At 33.7% G+C, this 13515-nt stretch overlaps 1 protein-coding gene across 1 annotated transcript; it reads left to right on the top strand.

The window, feature by feature from the left end:
- The first annotated feature begins 1061 nt into the window (after nucleotides 1-1061).
- On the top strand, nucleotides 1062-10721 carry LOC141843564 (coatomer subunit beta-2-like). Its single transcript, XM_074731623.1, has 4 exons — nucleotides 1062-3280; nucleotides 6064-6573; nucleotides 10095-10180; nucleotides 10288-10721. Exons 1-4 carry the CDS (start codon nucleotides 1223-1225, stop codon nucleotides 10490-10492), a joined length of 2859 nt encoding a protein of 952 aa, XP_074587724.1. The 5' UTR covers nucleotides 1062-1222; the 3' UTR covers nucleotides 10493-10721.
- Nucleotides 10722-13515: the final 2794 nt, after the last annotated feature.

Below are 13515 nucleotides of genomic sequence, written 5' to 3'. Positions count from 1 at the left end.
AAATTATTTATTTAATTTTATAATATATTTCAATTAACTCAGTTTTAAAATCGGAGAGTAATCATGAAAAAAAATTTCGTTAATTTTCAGAATCACAGAAAATCTTAGACTGTCGAAGTAATCGTATTCCAAGTTTATAATCCATTTGTTGACGTTTTACTGATATGCTAATGATACTATATTACTTAAGAACCTATTATAATCTAAATCAATAAGATGATTATTGATAAACTTAGATAGATAATTAAAATTATTAATGATAATCTTGAACCAAATGGACTCTGAGGGTATTTCCAATGTAAGAACCATTGTGGAGGTTTAAGGTCTTTCATTTAACAGCAGAGCAGCAGTGCAAATTTAAAATTATTTTTATTTTTGAAATTAACCATGTGGGCGAGATTAGTAATTACTTAATAATGATTTGAGATTTGAGATTTGTAAGAAGATTTTTTAATTGCAAAGAATAGATTTTTATGCTAGCATATTGAAAATTATAAAAAAGTTTATTTGATGTAGCACATTAGATGTTCTAACGGTATGGTTCAAATTATCATATATAATTTTAATTATGTGATTATCAGATAATTATATAATTAAGATTATGAGGTATAAAATATAACTTAATATTATTTGATTTAATTTATATATTTAAAGGGAATAAAATATAATAATTTAATGTTTACTATATTACTCATTCAAATAAATTAAATTAAATTAAATTAATAATATTAATAAATTAATAATATATAAAAAATAAATATAATTTATTTATAATTTTTTAAAATTTAAAATAAATTTATATATTTTTAATAAAATAATTATTACTTAATAACATAATTTATTAAATTAATAAATATAATCAATTATAATCCTCAACCAAATTGCTGTTGCTTTGTCTATAAAAAAAAATAAAAAATCAGTGAATAGTAAATTGAGCCGGGTTTGGTCGAACCCAGTTCTTCAAATCGAACCTTTAGCAGTAAACCAGGTTTGGCTTGGGCCGAATCGAACCAAGTCGAGATCTCTCTCCGTCTTGTCCAAATAAACGTAGGCCGGAGTGGTTCCTCATTCCGCCTGCTTCCTCGCGATCCAGATCTCGCCCTCCTCCTCCTCCTTCTTCCGACTCCTCCGCCTTCCCAATTTCCGGCGTCTTCTTCAGATCGCATCCAGATCTAGATTTCTCGCATCTCCCCTGTGGCCGAGGAGGAACCGATCGCGCTCGATGGAGAAGTCTTCCACCCTTCTGATCCACTTCGACAAGGGCTCCGCCGCTATGGCCAACGAGATCAAGGAAGCTCTCGAGGGGAACGGCGCGGAGGCCAAGATCGACGCCATGAAGAAGGCGGTCATGCTTCTTCTCAATGGCGAGGTCCTCCCCCAGCTCTTCATCACCATCGTCCGCTACGTCCTACCCTCCGAGGACCACACCGTCCAGAAGCTGCTCCTCCTCTACCTGGAGATCATCGACAAGACCGACGCTCGCGGTCGCATTCTTCCGGAGATGATCCTCATCTGCCAGAACCTCCGCAACAATCTGCAACACCCCAACGAGTACATCCGTGGCGTCACGCTCCGCTTTCTCTGCCGCCTCTCGGAGCCGGAGATTCTGGAGCCACTTGTTCCTTCTGTCCTCGCCAACGTCGGGCATCGACACCCCTTTGTCCGACGTCACGCCCTTCTCGCCATTTCCGCCATCTATCGCCTCCCTGGCCAGGCCGGTGAGCAGCTTATCCCTGACGCCCCAGAGCTTGTCGAGAAGGCGCTCGCCTCGGAGCAGGACCCTTCGGCCCGTCGCAACGCTTTCCTCATGCTCGCTTCGTGTGCCCAGGCCCGTGCCGTCGCCTACGTCCTCTCCCAAGAGCACCATGTACCTGACTGGGGTGAACTCCACCAGATGACTGCCCTCGACCTCATCCGCAAGGTCTGCCGCTCCAATCCCGCGGAAAAGGGAAAATACATCAAGATCATCATTTCTCTCCTGAATTCTTCCTCTGCTGCAGTTGTCTATGAAAGCGCTGGTACGCTTGTTTCCCTGTCCTCAGCTCCTACCGCTATCCGGGCTGTAGCAAACACCTATTGCCAGCTCCTCCTTTCGCAGAGCGACAACAATGTGAAGCTCATTGTGCTTGATCGGCTCAATGAGCTCAAGTCATCGCACAGGGAGATCATGGTGGATTTGATCATGGATGTGCTTCGTGCACTCTCAAGTCCAAATCTTGATATCACTCGCAAGACGCTTGACATTGCTCTCGAGCTTATCACATCTAGGAACGTTGATGAGGTGGTGTTTTTGCTCAAGAAGGAGGTAGTCAAGACTCAGAGCACCGAGCTCGAGAAGAATGGGGAGTACCGACAGATGCTAGTGCAGGCAATCCATGCATGTGCTATCAAGTTCCCGGAGGTTGCAAGCACTGTTGTCCATCTGCTGATGGATTTCCTTGGAGATACAAACGTTGCTTCTGCTATTGATGTGGTTCTGTTTGTGAGAGAAATAATTGAGGGTAACCCGAAACTCCGGGTTTCGATTATCACGAGGCTGCTCGACACGTTCTATCAGATCCGTGCTGCCAGGGTCATCTCGTGTGCTCTTTGGATCATTGGTGAGTACTGCCTTTCAGTTCCAGAGGTTGAGAGTGGCTTTGAGGTAATCAAGCAGAGCCTCGGAGATCTTCCCTTTTACAGTGCCGCTGAAGAGGGGGGAACAGCTGATGCATCTAAGAAACCTCTGCAGATCAACTCGTCTGTTACTGTTTCTTCGAAGCGCCCTATGGTTCTGGCAGATGGGACCTATGCGACACAAAGTGCTGCTTCAGAAATTGCCTCGTCTGCTCCACCAGTGCTTCCTGGGTCTTCAGGATCACCTGGTAATTTGAGATCGTTGATCCTATCTGGTGACTTCTTTGTTGGAGCCGTTGTTTCTTGCACTCTGGCTAAGCTGGTTTTGAGATTGAAGGAGGTCCATTTCTCCAAGTCCGAAGCAAACAAAGCGTGCACTGGGGCCTTGTTGATCATGACTTCGTTGTTACAATTGGGACTGTCTTCATTTCTTCCGCACCCTATTGATAATGACTCATATGACAGGATAGTGCTATGCATAAGATTGCTCTGCAACAAAGATGACAAGGTTCAGAAAATATGGCTGCAGTCATGCCGCCAGAGTTTTGCAAACATGCTGGCAGAGAAACAGTTCCAAGAGGCTGAGGATATTAAAGCTAAATCACAAGTTTCCCATGCACAGCCTGATGATCTTATTGACTTCTATCATCTGAAGAGCAGGAAGGTAAGGACTGCCGATTAATATTAAATCAAAATTGACTTATTTGACTGGCAATTTATAAACACTTACATTTCTTTATTCTCTTACTTTTCCATATTCTTCTCATACTTTATACGTAACTGCTGTTGGTCCTCTTTGAGTTTAGCGTCTAAGAAGAATTTAATGTAATATTAGCTGTATTTGAGTTCAAGACTTCACATAATTGTTCTTGTGTTTTCTTTGGAAGGATTTTTTCTTCTAGACCCAATGCTAAACTATAACATTTTCTAAGTAGATTTGACATGAAAAGCTTGCATGGGTATGATTAAATCAAGGGCATTAGCTAGGTTCAGATGTTGTATTTATGTCATGATATAGTTTAAAAATTGAAACAGAAAATCAGATCAAGTTGATTAATTCTGTTTATATGGTTTCTATGTGTTCCTGTTTTTCAATTTGATTACGCTTGTACATCCAATTCAAAGTTATTTAAATGTCTTGGACAATTGATAGATCCTTAAAACACATGCAGGACAGCATACATTTAACATGTCCTAAATAGTTGGGACACCACAGTTGTCATTGTTGTTATACTCGTACAACTTAATGAACCAACCTATGTACAAGTTTTCATGATAGAGCTCTTGTTTGTGATGTTATATGTTGGGAATTCTATTCTAATATTTTGTGGTACTGATAGTCAGGTGAAGAAGATGGAAAGAAACATTTAACTTTGGTCCAAACTATGTTTATTGAGAGGTAGTTTGTTGCTCATGCCAACTTTTGTTAGCAAACTGACCGATCGCTAGGTAATTACTGGTTACACGGTATTCCTGGAGGTTGACTTTGGAATTCCAAGCCAAAGTCACACATGGGTGTCGAAGAGACATGTTACCTCCGGTGGACCACCCAATAGAAGGTCCCATCAATTATTATTATTGTTGTTGTTGTTATTATTACTTCAGGTGTCTACTTATGAAATATAACATCAAGTTCAGTTACATAGGAACGTGTAACAGGTTACTGTTGCTCCCTAAATATCTAAATCTTGGCCAAGCTAAGTAAGAGGGTATAGGGCAGCACACCTAGCTGCACCATAGCCTGTATCTTCTTATTGTATTAATTTGACTTAATGTGGACTTTTGGTTTACTCTACAAGCCCCAACAAGCCCAATGAATATTCTACCTTCGTGTTGTTGACATTAGTTGTTTTTCCAGCTGCAAAATTGAACTGTTGGAACCTCTTTTTGCTAGCTGTATCAAACTCAGTATGAGTATAATTCATGATTTTTAAATGTGTTCCATGGGGGGTCCTGGAGACCAGTATTGCTATTGTGTTGAGTAGGAATATAGTTTCTTTTTTATGAGATACTAACAATTTACAAGTCAATTTTTGAAACTTTTTTGTATCAAATTTTATATTCATTTTGACAAGTGATCACTTAAGCTTAGATTAGACTATTATAATGGAGTCAAAATAGTCATTTTAGTAATGTTGCTAAAAGGACATGGGATAAGATACAAATAACCGATCCACAGACAAATCTGTTTACAGTTTTATATGACTGGAATTAGAACAAATACTACTATCCATAGTGTTGCAAAGATAGAATGTTCATATGGATGCATGGATTTGATAAAAATGTTAATATTCAAGAGCAGCTGGGTGTAGCTCTAGTAGATGACAAAATGAGAGAAAATGGATTGAGATGATGCGTGTATACTGAAAGGCAATTAGTAGATTGCATAATTGCATTGATATGTTTACTCTAACCCATCAATTTTGGATCCAAAATTTTGGTATTTTCCTTGGGTGGTATCATGAAGGTATTAGAATGCAATAAAAATAATACCGATCGGTATAGGAGAAGATTGTTGATTCAAATGTTATAACTATGCTATGAGGTTGGGACAAAGGAAGACGAAAAAAAAATTTAACTGATTGGAAGGGTGTAAAGGACAAAGAAAGATTGAATAAAACATAATTAATGTAAAAATAATATATTTGTTTTATATGTTATTAATGATATAATTTTACATAGAGCCTGATGGAAGGATAAACTTCATATAGTTGATCTTGAAAAGTTTGGGACAAACATGACTTGATGATAATTGTAGTGTTCAAATTCTTAAACCTACTACATAATGTGCATTAACTTTTTGAATAACAATTGGGCTCCCTTGTTTTGAGTCATGTCAAGATAATGCCCTTTTTGGGTTATTCTTACATGTCACCATTGGATTTGTTTTTTCAAAAAAAAACATCTAGTTTCAAAAAGGGCAAAATTGTATATCATATGCTTGGTACTCCAACATCTCAGTAATGAAGTATAGTTTTAATTTGCAACAAAACAAAATATTTAGATTATTTTTAAAAAAAATCTATTTTTTTCAGTGCCTGCATATTTATTATTTAGAATCAATTCTTATACAAACATCATACAATTTCAAGCTCCAATTTGAAATGAAATAGTTGTTGAAAATCAGCTAATAGAGACAACAAATGCACCCACTTGCGCAGTCACATACTGAACATTTCATCAGCTAACTATTGAATTTATTTCAGGTTTCATGTGTTTTTAAAAACATATGAAGTTCACCTCTTTTCTCAGTTACTGTAATCAGAGGCTCTTTCAACTCAATCTGGTCCCGCTTCATGTATTGACAGGAATTTAAAAACTGTTTGGATTAGGTCATGCTTTGAGAAGAAGCTACTATTACAACTTTAATTTAGTTGTCCGTCGAATATCTTTTCATAACCAATACAATCATGAAGGTTTTCAATTTGCATGTGTTAATTTTTGCAGGGTATGAGCCAGCTTGAGTTGGAGGATGAGGTTCAAGATGATTTAAAACGTGCAACTGGAGAATTTATGAAGGACGGGGATGATGCTAATAAATTGAATAGAATTCTTCAATTAACTGGATTCAGTGATCCTGTCTATGCTGAGGCGTATGTCACAGTTCATCATTATGACATTGTACTTGATGTCACAGTCATTAATCGAACAAAAGACACACTTCAAAATCTATGTTTGGAGTTGGCGACCATGGGAGATCTGAAGCTTGTTGACCGACCTCAAAACTATACTCTAGCATCACAGTCAAGTAAACAAATACGTGCCAATATAAAAGTCTCTTCAACAGAAACTGGAGTCATTTTTGGTAATATTGTGTATGAAACTTCAAATGTGCTCGAGAGGAATGTTGTTGTCCTCAACGACATCCACATTGACATCATGGATTACATATCTCCTGCCACTTGTGCTGATACACAATTTAGGAACATGTGGGCAGAATTTGAGTGGGAAAATAAGGTATTTCTCTGCCTTTACCAATTCAGGTCTCTATCAATGATTGCCCAAGTATGTCTACTTAGTTTGACTTATCAGTATTAAATTGTGAAATTTTATTTTGAAATATACATGCATCAAGTAGTAGATACGGTAAAACATGGAATTAATATTTTGTGTGTACAAAAGATAAAATGGATAGGAGAGAAGGTAAAGATATAGAATTCAAGTTTTAAATTATGGTATATAGGAAAGAGTAAAACAAGAAATAGAGTAGGTATTGTTGTCGATAATTCATGAAAGGATGAAGTAGTAAGAGTAATTAGAAAGGGGATATGATTATAACTCTTAAGATAGTGGTGATGAAAGAAACTATTAATGTAATTAGCATATATGCACCTCAAGTAGAATTAGATAAACACACCAAATCTATATTTTGGGATGACCTAGATGAGGTATTACAAAACATTCTGCCAATCGAAATGATTCTAATAGGAAGAGATCTAAATAGACATGTAGGAGTGAAAAATAAGGAATATGATAGGGTGTATGAAGGTTATAAGTTTGGAACAAAAAATGAAGCAGTGAAAATTATATTGGATTTTATGATAACATATGACCGTATACTAGTTAATACGTTTTTTAAGAATAAAGAAAACTTGATCACATTCAAAAGTAAGAATAATAAATCGCAAATTAATTTTCTTAGAGTGTGGAAGAATGATAGAAAGATTTGTAAAGATTGCAAGGTCATCCTTGAGGAAAACGTAACTATCCAACATAGGTTAGTAGTATTGTATATACATCTTAAGCATAGTATCAATAGATTGAAAATATGCACGACTCTTAGAATTAAATGGTGGAAGTTAAAGGAGAGAAACAAAACATATTTAAGGAAAGGATAGGAGCACAAGTATTAGGAGAAATATATGACGACTCGAATATAACATGGGATAAGATGGTATCAAAATTGAAAATAATAGCCAAGAGTGTATTCGGTGAATCAAAGGGGCATGCACCACCAAGTAAAGAATCTTGGTGGTGGAATGAGAAAGTACAAGAGAAAGTAAAATAAAAACGAAGAGCTTATAAGATATTAGTACTTGTATGAATGAGGAAAACTTAAAAAAATATATAGTAGCCGAGAAAGAGGCTAAGAAAGTAGTGAATAAAGATAAAAATGAAACTTTTAAATATTTATATCGAAAATTAGATACAAAAGAAGGGGAAAGAGATGTTTACAGAATAGTTAAAGCGAGAGAAAAGAAGACAAGAGATCTTATTCAAATAAGATGTATTAAAGATGAATGCAATAAAGTACTAGTAAATGATAAGGAAATAAAAGAGCCATGAAAGATGTATTTTCATCAACTTTTTAATAAAGGTTTAAGTGACCAACTTAATTTAGGTAATTTAAGTATGTTAAATGAGTATAAAAATTTAAATTTTTATCGTAGAATTCAAATTTAAAAAGTAAAACAAGCTTTAAATAGGATGTATAATAGAAAAACAGTTGGACTAGATGATGTTCCAATAGAGATATGAAGTGCGTAGGAAAATAAGGTATTAAATGATTTACAAAGTTATTCAACTTGATATTAAAAATTAAAAAAAAAATTGATTAATGGAGGGTAAGTACTCTAAGTTCTTTATATAAGAATAAGGGCGATATATAAAATTGTGCAAACTATAAAGGAATAAACTAATGAGTGATACCATGAAACTTTAAGAAAGAGTAATAATAGAAAAAAGATTAAGAAATGAGATTACGGTGATCGAAAATCAATTTGGATTTATGTCTGAAAGGTCCAAGGTCGACAATAAAAGTTATATACTTTTTAGACAACTAATTGAAAAGTATCGAGAACAAAAGCAAGACTTACATATAGTATTCGTCGACCTAGAAAAATCTTATGATAGTCTCAAGGGAAATTATATGAAGAATTTTAAAAAAAATGAGGTGTTAGCATAGTTGATATGGATATGTATGAGAATGTGATAACAAGAGTGAAGACTTAAGATGGATTAATCGAAATGTTCCCCAAAAGATAGAGGTCCCTTTCTTTTTATGCTAATCATGGACGAATTCAATGGACACATTCAAGATATGATACCACAATGTATGTTATTTGTAGATGATATTGTTTTGGTGGATGAGGCATGTGAAGAAATAAATGCTAAACTCGAATCTTGACGGAAAATGCTAAAAGTGAAAGGTTTTAGATTTAGTAGAGTAAAATAAAATATGTGAAATTTAAGTTTGGTGATATTAGATGTAATGAGACAATTGTTAAGATAGAAGATAATGAATTATCTGTAACTGATAGTTTTAAATATTCACGATCATTTCTACAAAAAGATGGAAGGATTGAGAGAGATGTCTTATATAGGATACAAGTGGGATGATTGAAATAGAGAAGAACATCATATGTTCTTTGTGATTGTAAAGTACTTATAAGGCTTAAAGGAAAGTTTTGCAAAATGACGGTTAGTCCTGCTATGTTATATGAAGCTGAATATTGGACTATGACTTGATCATATGAGTAGAAGATGAAAGTTGCAGAGATGAGAATGTTAAGGTAAATATGTGGATATACAACAATGAATAAGATAAGAAATGAAAATCTTATTGCAGAAAAACTCAGGAAGACACGTTTAAGATGGTATGAACATGTACGTAGACGACCAATAGTTGTTCCAGTTAGATGATGTGAAATTATAATAAATGTGCACATCAAACGAGGAAGAGGAAGATCAAAAAAGACTTGATTAGCAACAATAAAACAAGATAAAATTTATTTAAATATAAATAATATAGTAGGGGATAGAATCTAATGACGTAGAAGGATCCATATAGCCGAGTCCACTTAGCGGAATTAGGTTTGGTTATAGTTGTATACATGCATCAATTTGTTTAACAAATCATCATTAAAACTTATGTGATATTTGAGGATGCTTCGCCTTGGGTATTGGGAAAATTGACACAAGTTTTTTTTCCTAACAACCCTTGAACATTAGATTTTTTTTCTTCAGTAGTTTGGTTCTTACGCTAACTTTGGCAACCTTTTTTTTTGTTGATTCTTATGTTCATTAATGTTGATACCGTAGAATTTGAGGAAAGTAAGAAAATTGAGTTGTAGCTCATGTTGTTATAGCTCTTAAAAATTATTAGCTATCTAAAACTTTGGGCATAAGACTAGGTATGCCTTAGACTACTATTTAATATGCTCTATAGCAGATGGATTTTAGAGACAACTAATGTTTTGAAGATCATCTTAGGATAATAGAACTAATTTTATTTATTACACTTTTTTGCATGTTGAGTTTTGAGATTCTATTTCATGATTTTTTCTAGCTTGTTATGATCATGATCGTTCAATCTCCTGCCTCCTGGTCCAGTGGTAATTACATTAAATGCACAAGGAGGAAAATTTTATTTTGCCTTCAATAATTTGTTGTTCAATCTCATCTCTTCTGTAAATCCTGATGTCCCTGAACATCACGAGATTTATGAATTAGAATGTTACCTTTTTCATTCATTTCAGGTTGCCGTTAACACAATAATACAACATGAGAAGGAATTTTTAGATCATATTATCAAGTCAACAAACATGAAGTGCCTCACCCCGCTGTAAACTTCGCTTACCACCGTTAACTTCCACTCGATGTGTTCATGCTTCTCATACTCTTCATATACTTACCATCATTTTTCTTTTGTTCTTCACTTTTCTTTTCCAGCTCCGCACTGGACGGGAACTGTGGATTTCTCGCTGCTAACCTGTATGCGAAGAGTGTCTTTGGAGAGGATGCCTTGGTCAACATAAGCATCGAGAAGCAGGCCGATGGCAAATTGAGTGGCTATATCAGGATAAGGAGCAAGACACAAGGAATTGCTCTCAGTTTAGGTGACAAGATAACCCTCAAACAGAAGAGTGCCAGTTAGTATTCTACCCCATCTGATTTTTTCTTGTTCTCTGCAATATTTGGTACTACAATTTTTTCAAACAGGTCTTGCCGGTTGATTCACTTCCATTGTTTCTTTTACATTTAGTGCTATATTTCAGTCTATTGGTACGGGAATTAATTTGATTCTATGTTTTATGTAAGAGTTCATAATTTTTGTCAAAGAAAGACCTAAAAGTTAGCCATGGATTAGATCACCATTCTCCTAATTTTCTGTTTGCATTGTCTGTGTTTTCTTTGATATACTTCGGTCCAAATAATTTTGGTGTCTAAATGACTTGAATAATTGCGATGAATACTGAATAACTGAAAAGTTTTCTTTTTGCCCTTCTAATATTTGCCCATTTGAGAGTTTTTATCGAGACATATTTTGATTTTTAATTTTTTTTGTCATTTTACATTCTGACCACTAATAAAGTAAGATGTGTTAATGGTGAAATTCTACGAGTTAGGAAAATCCTAAGAAAATTTAATTTCATGAACTTCCAATACATTTTCCCTTTAAAATTAGGCTTATAGTGGAACTTTTGGTTTGATTTTGTCAATCATGGAGCAAGCAATAATTTCTTTTTAAATGATTTTAATTATAAATTTCCAACTCGGTTTAGGAAAAATTATCCAAATTAGCGAAAAATCTAATAATTTCTTGACTTGGTTCAAAAGCCCAGTGTTTTACAAAACTGAACCGTGTGTAATCATTTGGAAGTTAAATAGATTTATCTACAGGTGACATAGCTTCGATTTAAACTAAATATACATAAATTAAAACATTATATTATCGCATTAAATTGTAGATATATAGTTTATAAATATTTTAATTTTACTATATATATATGTTAAACCTTTTTATATATTTTGAAATACGAATTAAATGATTCAAATCGATAGGTTAAACATATAATATTTTAATTTGATCACTGAATGATGTTTTTTCTTTGATAGAATTTTAAGTGTAACATGATATATGAACTTGTAATACCAACTTTGTCCCGAGGCAATGGTGCAATGGTATGACATCCGGATTGTAACCTAGGGACCCGCGGTTCGATCCTCAGCTACGGCGTATTTGCAGGAATTTTCCTCCAAATGGGAAACACAATCAAAGGATGCTGGGCATCTGGATTGGCCGCCGTCTGCGCTTCCCGATTTACGCTGATGGTTGGTGGGAAACTTCTGTGGGATTGGGCCGGCCACCTCCAGGGATTGAGTCTATAAGACTGACTAGGATTTATCATTTTTTTTAATACCAACTTTCAGTTCCATTAAATTAATGGGTAAAAAGATGACGTAATATTTCAATTAAAGTCAGACAGGATGTTCCGTTTGACTTTGGACTGTCCAAAATACTCTTATGTTATCTAATTATTAAGTCATATAGAAATTAATATTTAGTTTTTACAATATATAAAAGTTAATTATTAGCTTTTACATTATTAATCATGATTAAATAATGTTCATTTAAAATCTAGTAAGTATTATGAAATCTCTATTGTTTATTTTATTTATTAAAATATTATTTTAACTAGATTATCATTTAAAAAAAATAAAATAAAATAATATAAAATCAATATGATAGAAGTTAGATACTAATTTATGTTGTAGAAGTTAATTGTTAACTAACTTCTACACAGTCAAATGATTAAAAATTGTAAGGATATTTCGAGTAGTTCAGGTTAAATAGGGCGTTTATTTGACTTTAATTATAAATGAAACGCCCATATAACGAAAATAATGATGGACACCCATTTAATTTTTGTCCTAAATTAATTTAGAAAAAATTTCACCTTACCCATTAAAGTTTATGCTTTCTAAAAATATCCTTTAAAATTTTAAAAATATCTAATTATACCTTTTAATAATTTCATACTCTCATGCGGGTTATGAAAATAATAGAGATACTTAACCAACCAGTTAACAATAAATTTTTTAAGACAAAAGTTAAAAGGAAGTCACTTTTTTACCAAATCATTAAAGGCACATCGTTGATTTTTTAAATCAAAAGGATGCCTCATCCTCGATAAAATGATATAACTGTTATATAATAATATTTTCATTATTATGCTATTTATATCTCCTACCTAAATTGGGTGTGTTGTAATAGCTATGAAATCATAATTGATACGTAACAACTATGAAATCATAGTTGCTACAACATGATTTATTTTAAGATAAATTATTCGGAGTCTTCGAAAAAATTTTAAATGATATTTTTTGAACTTGAAATTGAGACATTATGGGTTCCACCCAATGATCAATTATAGATATCTAAATCAATTTCGATTTGATATATTATGCGTTGCATGGTTCAATCCGATTCAAAAGTTATAACCTCTCAAAGTTTAGAATTTAATATTTACATTATAGTAGTTACGGTTTCATAGTTGTTACAACTGTGTAGCAGCTACAAAATCGTAGTTGCTACAACTGTGTGATAGCTTAGTTGTAATAGATATGAAACTGTAACGACTGCAACGTAAAATTTAAACCTTAAATTTTGAGAGACTATAATTTTTTACTTGGATTAAACTACAAGACACATAATATATCAAATCGAAATTCGTCAGAGATCTACAATTACTTATGGAGTGGAACTTGTAATGACTTGGTTTCAAGCTAAAAAATATCATTTAAATCCTTTTTGAAGGCTTTGAACAATTTTAATCTTAATTTTTTTCCATGTTGTAGCAGTTACGAAACGGTAGCTGCTGCAACTATATAACAGCTCAGTTATAGTAGTTATGAAATCGTAGCTACTATAACTGTGTAATTATTACAGTTTTATAGTTATTATAATACGTCTGATTTAGACTTAGATGGGAGATAAAATAATAATAATAATAATATTAAAGAATAGTTATGTCATTGAGGATGAGATGTTCTTTTTTATAAAAAATTAATATGGGAGGCCTCTTTTGATGATTTGATAAAAGAGACATCTTTTTAATTTTTATTTAATTTTTTTTAAGAAATTTCAAAACAGAAGGTTTGCAGGGGCGAACTGAA

This window comes from Curcuma longa, chromosome 12, assembly GCF_044706935.1.
Source record: "Curcuma longa cultivar G26 ecotype Majalengka, Jawa Barat chromosome 12, ITB_CL_G26_1.1, whole genome shotgun sequence".
NCBI lineage: Eukaryota > Viridiplantae > Streptophyta > Magnoliopsida > Zingiberales > Zingiberaceae > Curcuma > Curcuma longa.
Note: the sequence above shows the minus strand (reverse complement) of the source record. Positions and strands in the feature narration are given on the sequence as shown.